The sequence below is a fragment of the Pithys albifrons genome, chromosome 10, assembly GCF_047495875.1.
Source record: "Pithys albifrons albifrons isolate INPA30051 chromosome 10, PitAlb_v1, whole genome shotgun sequence".
In the NCBI taxonomy this organism is placed as follows: domain Eukaryota; kingdom Metazoa; phylum Chordata; class Aves; order Passeriformes; family Thamnophilidae; genus Pithys; species Pithys albifrons.
In genome coordinates, this window is record NC_092467.1 from 33,592,311 (window position 1) to 33,614,833 (window position 22,523).

Genomic DNA, 22,523 nt, shown 5'->3' on the forward strand with positions numbered 1-22,523 from the left:
TGCAGCACATAAATAACCATTTCCACCAGATTCCATGGATACCAGGATGCCCACTGGGGTTCTTTCCCACCATACACCAACAGCTTTTCCCCATAAATTCTTGGAAACTCGGAACAAGAAAAGCCTTCTTGTTCGTGACAGGCTCTGGGGGTGTGTTGGAAGCAGAGCTGGGAAGGAAATAATTCCCCCCAGCCGGGGATGGGGTGAAAGGAGCCTGGCAAAGGAAGCACCAAAGCCCAGCAGGTTCCTGGGGCTGCTCCAGGAGTGCCCAAACACGGGGAAGGGCAGAATGAGCAGGGCACAGACCTGGGGCACCTCCATCGCTCCCGGAGCTGGGAATCAGATGGGAAGGATGGGATGGGAGGGGTGGAACAGATGCATTTGGGGGACAGGATCAGAAATGGGGCAACTTCTCGGGCAAAGACACAAACCCCACCAGGCACAGAGCAGAGTCCTCTGATACCTGCACAGCTGGGAACGCCCTGGGAATGGTGATCCCGGGAATAAACCCCCTGGGAATGGTGATCCCGGGAATAAACCCCCTGGGAATAAACCCCCTGGGAATGGTGAGTCAGGGAATAAACCCCCTGGGAATGGTGATCCCGGGAATAAACACCCTGGGAATGGTGATCCTGGGAATAAACACCCTGGGAATGGTGATCCCGGGAATAAACACCCTGGGAATGGTGATCCTGGGAATAAACACCCTGGGAATGGTGAGCCTGGGAATAAACACCCTGGGAATGGTGAGTCTGGGAATAAACCCCCTGGGAATGGTGATCCCAGGAATAAACCCCCTGGGAATGGTGATCCCGGGAATAAACCCCCTGGGAATGGTGATCCTGGGAATTCTGGTGCAAAATCAAAGGATTTTGTGGAAACCAGAGAGGGATCCAAGGGCAGATCCATCGTGCAGTGGGAAGTTGTGTTTTCCGGGACAGAAGTGCCTGTCACAGAGTTCTGTGGTCACAGGAGTGGCAGCTGAGGACACTCAGGGCAAAGACTTGGACATTCCCAACCTGGGGCCAGGAATGTTACCCTGAGGAATTGCTGTGATCACACAGAGGGATTGGGAATATTCATGGAGGAAATATTGGAGTGTGTAACAACGTCCAAGTCACCGTGAAAACACAACAATGTCTTTGCTTTGAAGTGTTTCTAACAGAAGGATTTTTTTATTAAACAACCCTTTGATTGTGTAATGGAATGGTGTGTTAATTGTAATTCCTTTTGCAAGGATCTGTTTTACATAACAAAGCCAATCTGCCAACTATTAAAGGAATTTTCCCGTTTTCCCTTAAAGTTGATAGAAAGGGAAATAATATCATATTTCAAATGCAAAGTGGGGATGATGAAAATTTCAGCCTAAATAAAATAAGAACATTTCTGAATCCTAAAGGCAACAAACCAAGTAATCCACCGGGGTCAATGGAATGACTTGCTTACAATTCTGCACTTCAGTCTTTGGATTTATGAAGCTTTATAAGGAAGCAGAAATTTGGCTATTTATTTTGTCTGGAATGTCTCAGCTCCACTGGCCTTGAGGCAGCTCTAAAATCCCAGGCTTAGGAAGGGGCTGGGCTTATCCAGCTCCTCCAGGGCCTCCTTATCCATTCAAATCTGGGCACTCACATTCAAGTTCACGTCTCTCCTGTGAGATTTTTGTCTAATCTTTTCCTTATAAATGAACATATTCACCTGAAGGGATGAATGTTAAAAACATCACATGAAAAAAAAAACATTTAAAAAGAAAAAGAAAGTTGAAACCTGCAGCAAAAGGAGAGATTGTGTGTGTGCATCTCCTTGAGCACAGCCTGCAGAATTTACCCACGGGGCTGCGTGTTCTGTTTGCACAAATCCTGAGCTCTTATCTGAAGAGTTGGGATAAAAGACCTGGGATAAGGAGGTCCAACAGAGGTTGGAGTCATATTCTAGGACTGCATTGAGAATCAGGGCTCTCAGGTTTCATGTGGCTGCAGTTTTCTCATACAGTGTTAAGGATCTTGTACCATTTCTTATCCTTGTTCCTGTTCCACGAGTTACGACACGGCAGAAATTCCGCCCTGGTAATTTCTGTCAGAGTTTCATTGTGTGGCTCCTGCAAGGAAACTCCTCAGAACAATTCCAGGCAAGGTCTGCTCCTCTAAATGAGCATCAAGTGCTGCATGACTTGGGCTTTAAGGAAACAACATCTCCCTTAGTCACACAGGGGAAAGGAAGAGAAAATCAAGGAATCACAGAATGGTTTGGGTTGGAAAAGGCTTCCAAGTCCAGATGTTCCCCCAGCACTGCCAAGGCCACCACTGACCACGGCCCCAAGTGCCACATCCACAGGGCTTTGGAATCCCTGCAGGGGTGGGATCCACCCCTGCCCTGGCAGCTGTGCCAGGGCTGGACAGCCCTTTCCAGGGAGGAATTTTCCCATACCCTTCAGAGCTTCCTTTGAGATTCCTTACAAGTCAATACTACAGGACAAATCTGCCACTTCTCACTTGTTTTTTTTTTCATTCCTTTTCAGAAATTTTCCTAAATTAGCTCCCGAAGTTCTTTTAAAAACAGGCATTTGGTTTTGCTCTTTCCAACTGGTGGATTTGGCTGCTTGCAAATATCAAATATTGTCATCATCCTCTCTCTACCCTTTCTTAAGCCATAAAATCAAAATTAAACTGTAGGGGTTTAAAAATAAAGCAGGAACTGCAGAGCCTGTGAGTGTGTGCAGAGTCTGAGCACACACCACTCACACAGCACAGGAGAAGGAGCTGCTGCAACAGCTCCATCCCCACACTTGGTCACTCTCAGTGTCTCTCCCACAGCCATGACCCCAACACAGCTCACAGTCCAAAGTATTTCTCTTTTGCAAGTTCCCAGCTCATAAAGCCGAGCCAAGATGTGCCCTCCAATCAATTCCACAGAAGAGTCACATCCCATGCACTGGGGTGGGGGTTAAAGAGGTAACACATTATCTTTAATCTAACTAAATCACCTTTGCAAAGCAGATGCAGTTTGTCACAGCTCAATAATAGACACATCAACAGGAAAGAGTCCCCAGTGACAGGAAAATCCTTAACGGAATCATTGAGTTGGGAAAAGACCTGTAAGATCATCAAGGCCAACTGACAGCCCAGCACCACCACCATGTTCAGCACCAGCCCAAGTTCTCAAGTGCCACATCCACAAACCTCCTGAACACTTCTAGGGATGGAGAGAGCCAGAATGTCCCCCCTGAGCCTCCTTTTCTCCAGGCTGAGCCCCCCCAGCCCCTCCTGCTGCTCCAGCCCCTTCCCAGCTCCCTCAGTCCCTCCTGCTGCTCCAGCCCCTTCCCAGCTCCCTCAGCCCCTCCTGCTGCTCCAGCCCCTTCCCAGCTCCCTCAGCCACTCCTGCAGCTCCAGCCCCTTCCCAGCTCCCTCAGCCCCTCCTGCTGCTCCAGCCCCTTCCCAGCTCCCTCAGCCCCTCCTGCTGCTCCAGCCCCTTCCCAGCTCCCTCAGCCCCTCCTGCAGCTCCATTCCCATCCCTGGACACGCTCCAGCCCCAGTTTATCAACGGATAAACCACAAAAGGGACTGCCCTGGGAGTGCTGGGCATGTCCAGGACACTGCTGTGTGTTCTCCAGGACAACCTCTGGCTGCTTCTGAGGCAAAAGGAACAGACCAAGTGTTGGGTTTCTCTGACAGACTCTCCAGTTGTTAAAGCACTTCAGGTTTGTGCTTTTTTCCTCTTCCATCTGCTTTTCCTAAAGAGATAATTCCACCCCATCCCTGTTTATTGCTGCCTGTGTGTAACTCAACCTTGGGAAGGAGTCTCACTGCCAGGAGGTCATGAGCAGCTTTGGCTCAAGCAGAGCTGGCCACAAAGGCTGCAAAGCAGAGCCCTGGGCACTGTCCTGGGGGTGGTGCCACCTCCCAGGGCTGGCAGGAATGGAAAAGCAGCCATGGACAGACTCCCCAGCTCCCTCTGAGCAGCCTGGGAGGGAAGCAGAGCAGCAACACACTCTGCAGGTCCCAGGGTTCTGCATCACAGGAGGAAATGAAAGACAAAACAACCCTCTGTGCTATCAGCTCCTCCAGCATTAAATATGGAAATGGAGCATGAAGTGTGGAGCTCCTTTTATTGCAAATATTCCATCAAAGTCTTCCCAAGTTTTACTACTAAATCTTCTTGGAGCTCCAACTCCATCCCTGTGTGTGCTTGGCCTACTTTCACTCCTACCACTGGTGCTTCTTCAAAGAGAAGAAGGAGCGTAGGAAGAGGCTGACACAGAAAAAGGAACAGCAAACCTTAAAAACAACTCCCAAAAATACTGCTCTGGATTAATGTTATCTTGTATTTCATTATAGTGAAATCACAGACTCATGGAATGGTTTGGGTGGGAGGGACCCCAAAGTCCACCCAGTGCCACCCCTGCCCTGGGCAGGGACACCTCCCACCAGCCCAGGCTGCTCCAAGCCCTGTCCAACCTGGCCTGGGACACTCCCAGGGCTGGGGCAGCCACAGCTTCTCTGGGCACCTGTGCCAGGGCCTGCCCACCCTCCCAGCCAGGAATTCCTCCCCAATATCCCATCTAGCCCTGCCCTCTGGCAGTGGGAAGCCATGCCCTGTGTCCTGTCCCTCCATCCCTTGTCCCAGGTCCCTCTCCAGCTCTCCTGGAGCCCCTTCAGGTACTGGAAGGCCACCCTGGAGCCTTTTCTTGTCCAGGCTGAACAACTCCACAGAACAGATTCTAATGCTATTGAGGAGCTGTTTATCTGCAAATATGGTACAACCATTAATAACTGGAGCCCTGAAGCCTTGAGTGGGGTGTTCCTCACTCCAAATCCATGGATTCTGGAGGCACACACGGACATGGGGACCACGCTGTGTCTCCAGACCCACCAGCAGCAGAAGGAGCTGCAGGGCAGGTCTCACTTCAGGAAACCTGCAAATTCAGCCCAGTTTCCCTTTGTTTCACTCTTTAAACGTTGACTGGACTTGACAAAGGTCTTGGCCAGATTATGGTCACTCAAGGAGGGTATTGAGTGTGTCAGAGGCTCCAGTCAGGCTCAAAGAAGGTGCTGCCCTGTCCTTCCCACAGGGCTGAGGGGACACAGATGGGACTCTGAGCAGCTTTCAGGTGTCCTCTTGCTTTGTGCCCTCAATTAACCCCAAACTTTCTGGGGGTCTGTTCAAATGAAATTGCATTTGGATAAAATAAATGTAATTTAAAAAGGAATAACAATTAAAAATAAAAGTATCCCAGACAGCTTTGGTCACGTCCTCCACTGCAGATCATTCCAATACAAAGTGCAGATTCCACCCAGAGAACTCCAAACCCGGGTTCAATCATCCACAAGTTTTCTCTTTGCATTAGATTATTATTTCCTTTAACCTCAGGAGTGGGTTTTTGTTTGGGGTGGGTTTTTTTGCTTTATCCCACACTGCTCCTGGCATTGCCATTTCACACAAGAAGCTGCTGAAAGACACTTTGGACTCTGCTGAAGGCACCTTTTGCAAGACTCTCACGGGTCACAAAGCACCTCATTGCACCTAATTCCAATGTAACAGAACTAAGACCCTTCAGAGCCGAGAGGAAACGATCGTTTTGTGTAGATCATTCTGTGCCTGCAGATTGCAGAAGATGGAAATTTCAGGCTCATAATGGAAATTCAGCTGCAGCCATGACTAAAGCCCCTCCAACAGGGCAGAGTGATGAGGCTCAGAGCAGCACAGCCCTGCTCCACTTCAGGCAAACCCCCCGGATTGCCATGCCTGGAAATGAGCTCCCCCACTAACGCAAACATTGCCATGGCTGGAGCTGCTCCAGAGGGGGAAAAGCCACTCATCCATATTTCAGAGCCAGGGATCCCCCACAGCTCATCTGAATGCCAGGAGAGATGCAGATGTGGGAGGAATGGGATGAATGGATAAAACCCACAAACCCCGGAGAAAGCATTGGCACAGTCACTAATGAGGCGTTAATGAGTGGGGAAGGGCAGCTCCAGGGGTGCTCCCTGCTGGAGAGGGCGGTTCTTGGGGGCTGTCCCATGGAGCAAACCCCCCCGCCTGCCTCCCCCTCTAGAACTGGTTCTCCAAACCTTTTGCTCCCTGAGCTGAGCAGGGACAGGATGGGAACAGTGGCTGGAACCAGCAAATTCACTTTATAAAGAACTGACACCCTTCTCGAGTGCCAGCGATTTAAGAGAGTAATGGATTGTCACTTTGAGCTGGAAAGTGGCTGTTAGATGATTTTAGAAGTCTTTTGCATATTTATTTTGTCCCACTTTAAATAAATTTGGGGAAGATTTATCACGTTAGCTCCAAATGCAAGTCCCTCTTGGCCTGGCTGAGGAAACAAATTAGACTTCGCAAACATTGCAAAGACTGAATCAATACATTAATATTTAGGGGACATTAAGGGGGTTTATTAAACAGAAAAAGGGCCCTGAGTATTACTTTGGGAACATGTTTAAATAAAATCCCGAGGTTGTGCTTTCTGACTGAATCTATAAATGGCATTTCCACAGATAACTGAACTCACATGCACCAGTCGAGTGCTGGTGTCTTACAGGAATGAGACGATGCCGGGAGGGCAGGACAGGAGGGACAGCCGGGTCACACCACGGGCTCTGTCCCCAGAGGTGGCCCAGACCTGCCCAGCATGGGCTGCACTCAAATCAAAACTAAAATGGCAAGGAACTGATGGGAGAAAGGTTTAGTGTCACTGATTCCCCAGTTCTGGCCTGAGGGAAAGCACTGGTGGAACCAGGAGTTGGGATCCTGCAGGATGGAGAAGTCAGAGGGGGAACAGGGGGCAAAAAGGGCAGCAGAGTGTGGGGCTGACAGTGTGTGTGGATCTCTTAAGGTCTGAGGTGACTGATGAATGTGTCCTTAAGGAGCAGAGAGGGACCTGTACAATGTGGATGCCTCGTAACCAGTGGAATCTCTCCATGTGTGTGAGGGGAACCACTGACCAATGCTGTGCTGGCAGGTTGGATACAGGAGTAGATAAAAGTGAAGCTGTTACCAAAAATCAAGTCCTTTCTCTTGGGTGAGCCTTGTGACCCCAGTGCAGCCTGAGCTGTCTCTGCCTCCTCAACCACCACTAAGCTGATCTACATCACCCCAATAAAGGCTGACCCCAGTAGCAGAGACTGGGGAGAGTTGGGGACTGGGTGGCAAAGGAACAAGGCTCTCACCACACCCCAAAGGCTGAACCACAGACCTGTTCCTGTTGTGCATCCACAACAGACCCAACACACAGCCCTGAAACACCCTCTGCTCCAGACAGGGCAGGGGATGTTGGTGCTGCTGGCACAGGGGGTGCTGGTGCTGCTGGCACAGGGGCACCACCACACTCCTCCTCCATACTCAGGGCCACAGAGAGGTCAGGTCCTCAATTCTGGCATTAGGGACAAGCCTCGCTCCACAACATCACAGTTAATGGGACATTGGGAAGGAATTCCTGGCTGGGAGGGTGGGCAGGCCCTGGCACAGGTGCCCAGAGAAGCTGTGGCTGCCCCAGCCCTGGGAGTGTCCCAGGCCAGGCTGGACAGGGCTTGGAGCACCCTGGGCTGGTGGGAGGTGTCCCTGCCCATGGCAGGGGTGGAATGAGGTGGGCTTTGAGGTCCCTTCCTCCCTTCCAAGCCAAAGCAGTCTGGGATTTGTGCCAGTCCTGCAGAAGTGCCCCCTTAGCTGGGGTTTGCTCTTCCTCCCTGGGAGCCACACAAGTGCATTATTAAACCCTCATTTCACTGTGTTCAAGAGAACAATCTCTGTCAGGGTTCTTTGTCCATCTGACCAGCACTTGGCAGCTGAGGTCCCTCTGCCATCCTGCTGTGCCCTCTGTGTCCCTGGAGGCCCAGCCACGACTCCTGAGCTGCCCTCTGTGCCCACAGTCCAAGAGCATCACCACCATGTCCTGCCCAGAGGGACAGGGCACTCTCAAGGACAGTTCTAAACATGTCTTAATATTTTTGCCAGCTGAAAGACAAACACAGCTTGGAGGATGCAATTTAGACTTTGATAGAATAAATGTCATATTAGAAATGGCAAAAATTGCAACCTTTCGGAGAAAAATTATAAGCAATCGAGGGTGGAAAGAGGGATTGCAATTTTATCTTTTCCTGTGGCAAACATCTGATGTTTCAATCATCTGCAGCTCATGACTGTGCAGATCAAGCATCTGGCACTGGGGTAGACTGAGTTGATTACAAGCTCCTATCATCTAAACTTTTAATTAATTACTTCGTAATTCTCACTTCTTTTTAATAAGGTCACTGAAATAAAGTTAACTGGATTACCTTCCTCCCTGTCATGCAGGTTTTTTATCACAGATGTAAATGTGGGCTAAAGATACACTTTCTGTTTTGTTTTTTATTAACAACCTCAGTTAATTTCCTTGGCACGAAAAGGAGCAACGGTAACAAGTGCCAATGATGAAGACTGAGCTGGTGGTCTCCTCGAGGTGATGTGCTGGCTGTGGCACAGGGATTTGGGCAGGGATTGGGCAGACAGGGACTCCACCTGCAGCCCTGCCAGAGACTCCTGATGGCATCTCTGATGGGCAGTGCCAAAGCCTGCCTGGGTGTCCCTGTCCCCAGGATGGGCAGCGAGGGAGAGGCTGCTGCTTCCCTTGTTCACTGCTCATGGGGCTTGTCTGTGTCTTACTCATGGAAATTAAGGCACCTTTAACCTATTAAAATGTGTTTAATTACTTCTATGAATATGAAACTATCAGCCCAAAAAGCAGAGAAGAGGATATTTAAAATAGCAGCTCCTGGCAAGGCAGGGCAGGGCAGGGCAGGGCAAGGCAGGGCAGGGCAAGGCAGGGCAGGGCAAGGGCAAGGCAGGGCAGGGCAAGGGCAAGGCAGGGCAGGACAAGGGCAAGGGCAAGGGCAAGGGCAAGGCAGGGCAAGGGCAAGGGCAAGGGCAGGGCAGGGCAGGGCAGGGCAGGGCAGGGCAGGGCAAGGGCAGGGCAGGGCAGGGCAGGGCAGGGCAAGGCAGGGCAGGGCAGGGCAGGGCAAGGGCAAGGCAGGGCAAGGGCAAGGGCAAGGGCAGGGCAGGGCAAGGGCAGGGCAGGGCAGGGCAGGGCAGGGCAGGGCAAGGGCAAGGGCAGGGCAAGACAGGGCAAGGCAGGGCAGGGCAGGGCAGGGCAGGGCAAGACAGGGCAAGGCAGGGCAGGGCAGGGCAGGGCAGGGCAAGGCAGGGCAGGGCAAGGCAGGGCAGGGCAAGGGCAAGGGCAGGGCAAGACAGGGCAAGGCAGGGCAGGGCAGGGCAGGGCAGGGCAGGGCAAGGCAGGGCAGGGCAGGGCAGGGCAAGGGCAAGGGCAGGGCAAGGCAGGGCAAGGGCAAGGGCAAGGGCAAGGCAGGGCAGGGAAGGGCAAGGGCAAGGCAGGGCAGGGCAAGGGCAGGGCAGGGCAGGGCAAGGGCAAGGCAGGGCAGGGCAGGGCAGGGCAAGGGCAAGGCAGGGCAGGGCAGGGCAGGGCAGGGCAAGGGCAGGGCAGGGCAGGGCAGGGCAAGGCAGGGCAAGGGCAAGGGCAAGGCAGGGCAGGGCAGGGCAAGGCAGGGCAAGGGCAAGGCAGGGCAGGGCAAGGGCAAGGGCAAGGGCAGGGCAGGGCAGGGCAAGGCAGGGCAGGGCAGGGCAAGGCAGGGCAGGGCAAGGGCAAGGGCAAGGCAGGGCAGGGCAGGGCAAGGGCAAGGGCAAGGGCAAGGCAGGGCAAGGGCAAGGCAGGGCAAGGGCAAGGGCAAGGCAGGACAAGGGCAAGGCAAGGCAGGGCAGGGCAAGGGCAAGGGCAAGGCAGGGCAAGGGCAAGGCAAGGCAGGGCAAGGCTCTCCCACCCACAGAGCTCCCTGAGACACACCTGCTCCCCTCTGCTCCTGCACTTGCCTCCTCAGTGTTCAGGAGACAAACCAAAGGGAGCAGGGACAGCACAGGGAGCAAGGGCTTCAAGCTGAGGGAGGAATCACGAGTGACCCATTGACTTCTTTTGTGAACTCCTCCAGGGCTGGGGATGCCACCACCTCCCTGGGCAGCCCCTGCCAGTGCTGCCCACCCTTTCCAGGCAGAAATTCCTGCTGCTGTGCCCCCTGCCTCTGCCCTGGCCCAGCCTGAGGCCGTGCCCTCTGCTCCTGTCCCTGTTCCCTGGGGCACAGCCCGACACCCCCCCCCCACCCCGGCTCCCCCTCCTGGCAGAAGGTCCCCCCTGAGCCTCCTTTTCTCCAGCTGAGCCCCCCCAGCTCCCTCAGCCCCTCCTGCTGCTCCAGCCCCTTCCCAGCTCCCTCAGCCCCTCCTGCTGCTCCAGCCCCTTCCAACTCTGTTCCCTTCCTGGACCTGAGAAGCACAAACACTTCTGCAATCCCTGACCACTGCCAGGAAAACCACGTGGTGAAGGGTCCCGACACCTCCAAGGAAGGTCATGACAAGGACTGGGAGGTTTTTTAGCCATACTAATAAAATAATGCTCTTTAATACACTTAACTCGGAGCTGCAGCCCAACATTCCTACAAACCACGGGGTTCCAAAGGTCCCATGGATAAGGATAATTAGTTTGGGAAGTGTTTCACAGCCATTCTTTGCCAGGGATTTCCATGTGCCATATGGATTAATAGGGATTGCCATTTCAATCCTTCTCTTTTATATTCATTGCCTTATTACTCATAAAAATGCAAAAGAAAATGTTAATGATGATTGCACCAAAGACTAATAAGTTAAAGCCTTAGGTTATACTTTGCATTTCTGAAGATATAAATGCAATTGCTTAATAATTATGCATATTTTTAACTATTGAGTTATTATTTCTCTATATGCTTGTAGTTAGTCTAATTAATTTTAAGCTTCTGTTGATATATTTTACACATGCAATTAATTTCAACTTGGATTTTTAGCCCTTGCACGAGGGCATTAATTATTAGAAAGACAATCAAAGCTGAAAATTGTTCACCCTGGAACAACACAATAAATATTAAACCCACATGTGCAACAGTGACATTGCTGCTCTCGAGTCCTTCGAGCAGAGAACGGGCACAGAAACAAAGGGGCTGGTCTGACCCCCACACTGAGAGTTGGGGGTGCTGGGGGAAAAGTGCACGGGGGGAAACGGGAAGGGAGGAGGGAAGGGAGGAAGGAGGGAGGGAGAGAAGGAGGGAAGGGAGGAAGGAGGGAGAGAAGTAGGGAAGGGAGGAAGGAGGGAAGGAAGGAGGGAGGGAGGAAGGAGGGAAGGAAGGAGGGAGGGAGGGAGGGAGGGAGGGAGGGAGGGAGGGAGGGAGGGAGGGAGGGAGGGGAGGAAGGAAGGAAGGAAGGAAGGAAGGAAGGAAGGAAGGAAGGAAGGAAGGAAGGAAGGAAGGAAGGAAGGAAGGAAGGAAGGATGGAAGGAAGGAAGGAAGGAAGGAAGGAAGGAAGGAAGGAAGGAAGGAAGGAAGGAAGGAAGGAAGGAAGGAAGGAAGGAAGGAAGGAAGGAAGGAAGGAAGGAAGGAAGGAAGGAAGGAAGGAAGGAAGGAAGGAAGGAAGGAAGGAAGGAAGGAAGGAAGGAAGGAAGGAAGGAAGGAAGGAAGGAAGGAAGGAAGGAAGGAAGGAAGGAAGGAAGGAAGGAAGGAAGGAAGGAAGGAAGGAAGGAAGGAAGGAAGGAAGGAAGGAAGGAAGGAAGGAAGGAAGGAAGGAAGGAAGGAAGGAAGGAAGGAAGGAAGGAAGGAAGGAAGGAAGGAAGGAAGGAAGGAAGGAAGGAAGGAAGGAAGGAAGGAAGGAAGGAAGGAAGGAAGGAAGGAAGGAAGGAAGGAAGGAAGGAAGGAAGGAAGGAAGGAAGGAAGGAAGGAAGGAAGGAAAGGCTCTACAGTGAATGATGGTTCCCTTCTATAAAGAAGACCTTTCTCCTCCATCTCCACAAGGAAGACAGGAATGAAGTAAGGATGGATGGAAGGAAAGAAGGACAGAAAGAAGGGCTCCAAGGTGGGCTTGGATGACGATGGTTCCCTTCTATACAGAAGACCTTTCTCCTCCATCCCCATGGGGCTGTGGAGGTGGCCCAGACACGCACCTTGCACAGTGAGGTGCACCTGCATGGTCCTGGGCGTGTGCTGGGTCTGCACAGAGCAGGTGTAGGGGCCGTCGTCGGTCACGTCCACGTCCTGGATCTGCAGACTGTACTCCCTGTGGTTGGCCGGGGCGATGGACACGCGGGGATCCACCGACCACTTGTCACTGCCAGCAAAGATGATGCTGGAGCGGTTCAGCCAGGCCCCTTTGGAGGCTCCATCTTCCAGGTAACACCTGTGGAAAGGGTGGAATCATCAGCATGGAAACAGGAGCAGTCAAATCTAAATGCTCCTGATTTTCAGAGTGAACTGTAATATATCAGAGTTGAACCTCAAACCAGGAGTCATTTGTTGAGCTGAACCTCAAACATGAGTCATTTGTCAATTCAAAGTCATCCTAAACCCAAAAGGCCACCTTACAACATAATGATCACCAACATATTTTCCTTCTCTGTTCTTCCTTTCTGGTTTTCCTGCTGGGGGAGGTTGGTTGAGCAGTGGGAAAAAAGTCTCAGTTATTTCTACCTGGTCTGGATCAGCCCTTTCTCCTCCAGGCTCAGCCCATGAGGATTAGAAGCACCATGTGGTCCCATGAAAAATTACATCCCTCTTCCTAAGGCACTACCACCTTCTGCTTGTTGGAGAAGGAACCAAGAGACCCCTTCCACCATGGAATAGAAGGACATTGCAAATCAAAACCAATTTTTTTTTCTTTTCAAAGGGTTCGTGAAATGACAAAATCCCAGACTGGTTTGGGCTGATGGAACATCAAAGCCCATCCAGTGCCACCCTTGCCATGGGCAGGGACACCTCCCACCAGCCCAGGCTGCTCCAAGCCCTGTCCAGCCTGGCCTGGGACACTCCCAGGGCTGGGGCAGCCACAGCTTCTCTGGGCACCTGTGCCAGGGCCTGCCCACCCTCCCAGGGAGGAAACAAGTTATTAGAGTCACTGTTGTTAATTATATTCAAGACAAAGCAAACACACACTCAGTTCTCCTGGATTTCCCTGCTGATGACAAGATTCAGTATCAAGCTCAGTTCTACTAACACTTCATAAGACCTTTGATGTGGAAGTGACTCCAGTGGAAGTCATGACTTTATTATGTCCCATGTCAGCTTTTGTACAATTATTATCAGAACAACCACCACAAATAGTTCTCTTTGGGGTATAACCATCACCTCAGTCCCTCAGCCCCAGCATCCCACCAACCAGGAGCAGAAGGACTCCAGACAGATCCTCTTCCTACTGCATTTTAGTTCCTCCACAAAGTAAAGATTTGGGTTGTTGTGGTAACTTTAAACGATTAAAAAGTGCAGCAGGAGAATGAAAACATGAATGTCTGACAAGTCTGACAGTGTTGTATCTCCAGGGGGTGAGGAGGGCACTGGATTGCAGGGAATTGTGAGCTGGATGTGCCATGGAGGTCCTGCAAACACACTGAATCTCAGCAGGGAGAAGCACAAAGAACAGGGGCTGTTGCAAAATCTAATTTGTAGCCAATTCACCAGCTGTGGAATCACAAACCACTCGGAGCATTAAAGGTCAGTGTTAATTGAAACTCCTTTCTGGAGATGTGCAACCTCAAACCAGCCCCAAAGAGGGCCAGAAGCTCCTCAGGGATCAGTGCTCACTGTGCTGCTGGTGCCAGTCTGTGTTGGGCAGCAGGAAACGTTCGGAATTTCACTTGGAAGGAACTTTGTCTCTCAAGGTGCAACAGCTCCCAGCACTGGGGGGAGAACACAGAGCTCTGGAACTCGGGTGGGAATGGGGATGCCAGATGGGAGGGAAGTGGGAGAACACAGAGCTCTGGAACTCGGGTGGCACAGCAGGAGATGGGAATGGGGATGCCAGATGGGAGGGAAGTGGGAGAACACAGAGCTCTGGAACTCGGGTGGCACAGCAGGAGATGGGAATGGGGATGCCAGATGGGAAGTGGGAGAACACAGAGCTCTGGAACTCGGGTGGCACAGCAGGAGATGGGAATGGGGATGCCAGATGGGAGGGAAGTGGGAGAACACAGAGCTCTGGAACCTCAGGTGGGAATGGGGATGCCAGATGGGAAGTGGGAGAACACAGAGCTCTGGAACTCGGGTGGCACAGCAGGAGATGGGAATGGGGATGCCAGATGGGAAGTGGCAGAACACAGAGCTCTGGAACTCGGATGGCACATCAGGAGAGGGCAATGGGGGATGCCAGATGGGAAGTGGCAGAACACAGAGCTCTGGAACTCGGATGGCACATCAGGAGAGGGCAATGGGGGATGCCAGATGGGAAGTGGGAGAACACAGAGCTCTGGAACTCGGATGGCACATCAGGAGAGGGCAATGAGGGATGCCAGATGGGAAGCTGCACCAGAGCTGAGGATCAGCTGCTGCACACAGAGGCAAACCCAGTGGCATGAGGGGAGGTGGGTAAAAAGGATCTCAGGAGATGCTCTAGATATTAAATGGAAGTGATGGGTTTGGGAGGTTTCTAAAGAGGCTCCAGGAGAGCTGGAGAGGGACTGGGGACAAGGCATGGAGGGACAGGACACAGGGAATGGCTTCCCACTGCCAGAGGGCAGGGATAGGTGGGATATTGGGAAGGAATTCCTGGCTGGGAGGGTGGGCAGGCCCTGGCACAGGTGCCCAGAGCAGCTGTGGCTGCCCCAGCCCTGGGAGTGTCCCAGGCCAGGCTGGACAGGGCTTGGAGCACCCTGTGCTGGTGGGAGGTGTCCCTGCCATGGCAGGGGTGGCACTGGGGGGGCTTTGAGGTCCCTCCCAAGTCAAGCCAGTCTGGCAGATGATTCTCTGAAATCCAGTAAAGCCCAGAGAGCACAGGACGGGGGGAAAGTGCAGAACACGATGGGAACACAAACACTGGAGATGCTTCTAATCCCACCTGGCCACAGGCAAAGAAATGCTGGGCACAGAGAGGGAAATGCTGGGCATGGACAGGGAAATGCTGGGCACAGACAGGGAAATGCTGGGCACAGAGAGGGAAATGCTGGGCATGGACAGGGAAATGCTGGGCACACACAGGGAAATGCTGGGCATGGACAGGGAAATGCTGGGCACAGAGAGGGAAATGCTGGGCATGGACAGGGAAATGCTGGGCATGGGCAAGGAAATGCTGGGCACAGACAGGGAAATGCTGGGCATGGACAGGGAAATGCTGGGCATGGACAAGGAAATGCTGGGCACGGACAGGGAAATGCTGGGCACAGACATGGAATTGCTGGGCATGGACAAGGAAATGCTGGGCATGGACAGGGAAATGCTGGGCACAGACAGGGAAATGCTGGGCATGAACAGGGAAATGCTGGGCACAGAGAGGGAAATGCTGGGCACGGACAGGGAAGTGCTGGGCACAGACAAGGAATTACTGAGCACAGACAGGGAAATGCTGGGCACAGACAGGGAAATGCTGGGCACAGACATGGAAATGCTGGGCATGGGCAAGGAAATGCTGGGCATGGACAGGGAAATGCTGGGCACGGACAGGGAATTACTGGGCACAGAGAGGGAAATGCTGGGCACAGACAGGGAAATGCTGGGCAGAGACAGGGAAATGCTGGGCACGGACAGGGAAATGCTGGGCACAGACAGGGAAATGCTGGGCACAGACAGGGAAATGCTGGGCATGGACAGGGAAATGCTGGGCACAGAGAGGGAAATGCTGGGCATGGACAAGGAAGTGCTGGCCACAAAAACAGGAGGACTTGAGACAGGAGATGAGACCTGAGCAAAAGAAACGAGTGACAGCTTGGGGAGAGATGGTGGGCAAACAGGAGTGGGAGAAGGATGCCCAGGAGGAAGGGCTGGCAGGAGAGGGGCTCTCGGGGCTGGGAAGGGAGGGATCAAAGCACAGGGAGGACGTGCAGGAGCAGCTTTGTCTCCTGAGCTGGTGGGAGAGACTGAGCCTGTGTGCAGAGGTTGAGGGGTTTGGACCAGGGCCCAGCACCAGCTGCACACTGAGCTCCTGCTTTCCATGGAGGGGGTGACATCCAGCAGGTGGGAAAGGGCAGAGCAGTACCAACAGCAGAGCAAAACTCAGTGGGCTGAGGTTGGGGAGCAGCAAACTGCAAAGGCAGGAGTGAACTGAGAACAATGCTGAGGGACTGAGGGGAAATCTGCACTTCTTGCCATAAATGATCTACTTGTAAGGAAACCTGGAGAATGAATGAGGCAAAACTCGGGCTCACCCCCAGGCCCACCGTGGAATTGCAGGTTTTCAAATGACTTTAAAGGCTGAAGGAAGGTAATAAGGAAGGTTACACAATGTGCAAAGACTAATGGGACATTTTTATTTGATAAAGAGGCTTTCACACAAAGGAAATCCAGAAGAAGGGAATGCAATGGAGCTCATCTCTTTGATGAAACATTAAAATAGCACAACTATAGAAACTGGGAGGGAGAAAATGGTGATTTTGTGGCTTAAGCATCTGGCACTATTGTTTAAGGGGAAAATGACATTCCCTTTAGGAATAAGAAACTAGAAACATGAGGCTGAAATGCTTCAGAAAGGAATCATAAGAATAACCATTCATTTAATTAATGACCTCAACATTCACTCTGAAAGGGTTCTGAGAGAAGCTACAACATGGGATAAAAAATCCCCCTTTGTATAGCAGAGAATTGGGATGTCCCTGGGAAGTGTCACTTTGAGGCTGGAGGGCACAGCAGCCACCTGGGAGTCCCTGCAGGGCAGTTTTGGAGGGTCTGGGCCCATCCAGGGAAGGCAAAGAGCCACTTGTAAAGTCTTGTGAACATTTTCAAATCACCTCTAATGAACAGCAGAGCGTGGGGAAGCAGAGAAAGCTCCAATTCACTGATGCTCCTCCCCAAGTTTCTGTTCTGCCCCTGTCCCTGCAGCAGCTGCACCGTCAGTGACAGCCAAGCTGAGCCGTGGCAGGGGGTGGAGGGGAATGGTCTGTACGTCCCCTCCAACCCAGGCCTTTCCCTGGTTCTCTGATTGTTCAGGCCCTGATGAAGCCAGTTCTGGTGTGTGAGAACATCTGTTTCAAACTGAACATTATCCCCAGAGAAGCTGCTTTGAAACCAGATGAAATATTTCCCCTCAGCCAGGCCCCTTCGACAGCCCCAAGCTCTGCTCCCTCCACCCCTCAAGCCCCCTCTGTGCCCCCCAGGCTGAGAGGGCAGTGCCTTGGCACTCAGCAGAATGTGGTGGGACCTTTGGCACAGGATGGGTTTCAGATCCAGCCCAGCCCAACGTGCTGCATTTCCCCACCAGGCACGTGGGAGGTGATGGAGAAAGTGCACATTTACTCCGTGGAAGCAGCAACCCAATGACTCAGCTCAGAAATGTTTTCCAATCCAACAAATTGAATCCCTTGCTGTTTGCAGATCACTCCTCAGCTCTGGGAGCACATTTATTGCCTGAAACTGGCCCTGGGCAGCTCAGAGCCCACACCCTGCACCAGTCCCTGCCCAGCCGAGGTGGCCTGAGCTGCTGAGGGGCAACACAAACAAGAACACTCAAGGATTGAGCCCCTCGAAATGAAGACTTGGCCTTTCCCCCACACCTTCACAATCTCCTGGGAAGGAGCAGCCTTTGCACATGTGCTTTGTGTGCCAAACCCAACCAACTGCACGGGAATGAACACTGGCAAAGAATAAACACAGAGATCAGTAAGAGCATCGAGCCCACCGAGCCCACGGGGTGTGGGCAGTGCCCAGACTGTGACATCCAACCACCCTCACACCTCCCAGGCTCCACTTGGCTCTGCTCCTCACTGCTCAGGTCCATCACTGCAGGAACAGCTCCATTTTAACCAAGAATGGTCTGGGTCACGTTGGTTTTCAAGCCTCAGATAAGAAGTGACATCTCTGTGTTATTTCCCTGGTACCAACAGGAACATGGCACGGAGCTGGGTGAGGGGAGGGATAAGGTGGATCCTCCCACCCTGCTCCCACCCCCAGAGGGTGCTGGGCACTGACCAGGCTCCCTCTTCTCCCTCCCCTCTCTTCTCTTTCCCCTCTTTTCTCCCTTCCCCGTTTTTCCTCCCTTCCTTCTTTTCTCCTTCCTCCCTCTTCTCCCTTCCCTCTTTTCTCCCTTCCCTCTTTTCTCCCTTCCCTTCTTTTCTCCCTTCTCCCTCTTCTCCCTTCCCTTCTTTTCTCCCTTCTCCCTCTTCTCCCTTCCCTCTTTTCTCCCTTCCCGTTTTTTCCTTCCTTCCTTCCTCCCTCCCTTCCTTCCTTCCTCCCTCCCTCCCTCCCTCCCTCCCTCCCTCCCTCCCTCCCTCCCTCCCTTCCTTCCTTCCTTCCTTCCTTCCTTCCTTCCTTCCTTCCTTCCTTCCTTCCTTCCTTCCTTCCTTCCTTCCTTCCTTCCTTCCTTCCTTCCTTCCTTCCTTCCTTCCTTCCTTCCTTCCTTCCTTCCTTCCTTCCTTCCTTCCTTCCTTCCTTCCTTCCTTCCTTCCTTCCTTCCTTCTCCCTCTTCTCCCTTCCCTCCTTTCCCTCCTCCCTCTTCTCCCTTCCCTCTCTCCCCTTTCATTCTGTTTGTCTTTAAACTCAAGACAGCACTTCCTCCAAAGCAATTTTTAAGATCTATGCACAGGACTAATTATTTTTAGCAACTGATAATTACACTGGAGCACAATCCAGGTAAGCACAACAATCATTAAATAAAAGTGACTTTTGCTCTTTTTACCTTCACATGGCTTGGGAAAGTATTGATGAAACCAGAGCTGAACTCAGAAGAGAATTCTTCTATTTTTAAACTTGGAAGATTGGAAAAAAGAACAATTTATTTTCTAACTGATGATTGTAATCACAAATTCCCTACTCAACAAGCATAAGAAATAGATTTTAATGTTAACTGTCATACACGGCTGAGGGTACTTTATTATTTTTCCAATCATTATTAATGGGGATGATCATCTCTAATTTTTAAGTACAGAAAAATAGTCTCACCCAGCTCCCTTCAAGTTTTTAATCCCCCTTTTCTTACACCTCCCTCTTTCCCAGCTCTCTAGTCTATTATTTCCCCATAATTAAAACAGAGACCTATTAATCTTGGTAAAAAACAGTTTTTGCAGTTGCTTAATTAAAGCTGCCCACGGGCTGTGTCTGCAGGAGCCTTGGCACAGCACCAGGGCTGGGGCTGCCCTGGAGGGACAGGGCTGGGGTGGCACAGGGAGCCCTCCCCCCTGCCCAGGTGACAGGGGTGGGGGGTGTGCCCAGCTCCAAACAGCCCTTGGTGCCCTCTGTGCCACAGCTGGGCAGTGCCTGGGCAGTGATGAACAGGAAACATCCCAGACTGGGTTGGGTTGGGAGGGACCCCAAAGCCCACCCAGTGCCACCCCTGCCCTGGGCAGGGACACCTCCCACCAGCCCAGGGTGCTCCAAGCCCTGTCCAGCCTGGCCTGGGTCACTCCCAGGGCTGGGGCAGCCACAGCTGCTCTGGGCACCTGTGCCAGGGCCTGCCCACCCTCCCAGCCAGGAATTCCTCCCCAATATCCCACCTGTGCCAGGGCCTGCCCACCCTCCCAGCCAGGAATTCCTCCCCAATATCCCACCTGTGCCAGGGCCTGCCCACCCTCCCAGACACCAATTCCTTCCCAATATCCCACCTGTGCCAGGGCCTGCCCACCCTCCCAGCCAGGAATTCCTCCCCAATATCCCACCTGTGCCAGGGCCTGCCCACCCTTCCAGCCAGGAATTCCTCCCCAATATCCCACCTGTGCCAGGGCCTGCCCACCCTCCCAGACACCAATTCCTTCCCAATATCCCACCTGTGCCAGGGCCTGCCCACCCTCCCAGCCAGGAATTCCTCCCCAATATCCCACCTGTGCCAGGGCCTGCCCACCCTTCCAGCCAGGAATTCCTCCCCAATATCCCACCTGTGCCAGGGCCTGCCCACCCTTCCAGCCAGGAATTCCTCCCCAATATCCCACCTGTGCCAGGGCCTGCCCACCCTCCCAGCCAGGAATTCCTCCCCAATATCCCACCTATTCCTGCCCTCTGGCAGTGGAAGCCATTCCCTTTTCCTGCCCCTCCATCCCCTGCCAATCCTTCCCTCAGCAGGACCAAGAGCTGCCTTTCCCCCCACCCATTCATGACCCACTTTTTTCACTCCTTGTGCAAATCCTCCCTTGGCCTGGAATGCCAAGCTCAAAGGAGAGAAGTAAGTTAAAAACTGCCTTGTAAAGGCAGGGGAAGCCCCCCAGGGATGGTCCCTCCAGGAAAACCCTCTCAGCTCTTCCCAGCCCCACCTGGGAGCACACCAGGCCTCCAGCCTCGTTACCCCATCACAGCCTCTGCCCCAGGAGCCTTTGGGCAAAGCAGCCAAACCTGAGCTCACAATCATTAGGGTTGGAAAAGACCTCCAAGACCATCAAGTCCAACCCTCAAACAAGCACCACCAACATGCTCAGCACTGGACCATGTCCTGAAGCTCCACAGCCACCTTTTTGAGTATTTCAAGGGACGGGCACTCCAGCACTGCCCTGGGCAGCTGTGCCAGGGCTGGACAGCCCTTTCTGGGAAGAAACTTTCCTTCATACCCAACCGAAGCCTCCCCTGGCCCCGAGAGCCCAGGGGCTGGGAGTGCCACGGCATCTCCTCCCCTCCCAAGCTGGACAGACAGGCCATGCCTGGGACATCCTGCCCACTGTTTCCATCCAGTAATTCATTTAACCCCTGAACTCATTTCACACCATGTCAATGCACTAATTGGTAATTACCTCCTCAAACAAAGACACCCTTCCCCACCCAGTGCCCCCGGGCCCCCCAGCCCCTCAGCTGCCCAGTGCAGCCCTTTGGGGAGCAGCAGCTCAGAACTGGAGACCTGCAAGCTCAGGGCAAGCACAGAATAATTCTGTAAATGTTTGCTGACCTGTGGACGTTTCCAAAAGGAGCAGACAACAGGATGAGCTTTTTATCTGGCAAAGTGCCTGGAACAAATGGGGAGATGTGCTACCTGAGCTTCCATGAGTAATTAGCATAATTAACCTCCCTCCCTGCTCCTCCACCCCTCCAGAGAACTGATGCACAGCCCATTAACCAGGAGAGCTCCTCAGATTTCCTGCTCTGAGCCTGCTCAGGACCCTCCAGACAGGGCAGGGAGAAACCAGGACAGAAACTGGGAGAGAAAGTTGAGTGGATCTTCTTCACTGGACACCTCCAGCTGCTGGATTTTATAACCTCCTCTGCCTTGAGCTGTGGTGGGATCCTCTCAGAAATCTGCAGAGAAACTTGGATCAATCCCTGAATCTGGGCCATTTCAAAGGGAAAATCAGTCCAGTCTTAGTAATGAATAGCAAAAGTGTTTGTTCTTCTACACGACTGGAAATGCAATTTCCCTACAGCTGCTGTCAGGTGACTTAAGGGTTTCAACCCCAACACCTGCCAGTCCACCCAAGGCAGGGAAAGGCCCACGTGCCCAGGGCTGTCCTGGGTTTCCACATTCCCAGGGCTGTCCTGGGTTTCCCCATTCCCAGGGGTTTTGTGGCCCTTGAAGTTCACCAGAACCCCAGCCATGGCCTCAGGGGGTTCCCTTCCTGCCACCACCAAATGCCTTTTGTCCATGGCAAGGACAGAGAGTCTGTGGGTGCTGCAAACTGCAATAATTTGTTGGGTTTAATTACACAAAAATATTCCCACCCCTTTCACAGACGTATTTTCATATTAAAATGAACAAAACAGTAGAGTCTAAATCTAAAAACTTTTACTTCTAAATTATTTTGTGGGAACCCACAATATTTTCTTTTTGAAGTCTCACAAACAATATCAGCCTTGGTTTCCTTTTCAGAGAGCAACTCCCAAGTTCATCACATTATTTGAGATATTATAAAGGCCTGGCTGCTGCACTGATATTTATTAATTCCTGGAGATTTATGATAGAGAAACACTGACTTCCAGAAATTATGAAGAAGAAATCACCAATGCAGACAACTCAGGAAACAGTTCACTGCATTGTTTGTCTTTAGCATTTGGCACTTTTCCTACAGGAAAGGAGTCTTGGAAAATCTGGGAGCTGATTGTATTTATTTTATAGGAATAGTTAAGACTCAGGTTTCTTCTGATGGTGAAATCCAGGGCAGTTGGCAATTTTCCCTCTGATCTTTTAAACACACAGCACCGAAACAAAAATGAAGGAATAAAAAGCCCCGTAAGCTCTGAGACCACAGCGGGGCAAAGGAGAGCAAGAGAACATCAGCCCCCTCCCCACAGCCTGGACATTCCCAAATCCTCACCAGCCCAGCATGGCAGGGAGGGTTCAGCAGCACAACGAGCCCACTGGATTACAACAGCCAGGCCAGTCACTGCTCTCCTGGCAGCTCTGAAACCCTTCTCTGAGTCCCCATTGTTCACTCTAGAAGGAATCGAAGCTTTGGGCACCGACGCGATCGATGAGCTCTGACAGAAAACTGAGGCTTTGCAAGACGAGGCTCTGGCAGTGACCTGAACTCAGGGGGAACAACGAGGGCTGGCGGGTGTTCTGCCCAAAATGCAGCCTAAAGCTCTGCCTGGCAGTGGGCACGGGGGCACAGCACACCCGGACACGATGGGCACAGCACACCCGGA

The 22,523-nt window shown here is 52.4% G+C and overlaps 1 protein-coding gene across 3 annotated transcripts in view; it reads right to left on the minus strand.

Moving 5' to 3' along the window:
- Positions 1-22,523, minus strand: part of NEGR1 (neuronal growth regulator 1) — a 226,046-nt gene that overhangs the window by 101,586 nt on the left and 101,937 nt on the right. For all 3 annotated transcript variants that reach the window (XM_071565212.1, XM_071565211.1, XM_071565209.1), the window contains exon 2: positions 12,002-12,234. In XM_071565212.1, coding sequence (XP_071421313.1) covers positions 12,002-12,234 — 233 coding nt within the window. The remainder of the gene's footprint in view (positions 1-12,001; positions 12,235-22,523) is intronic.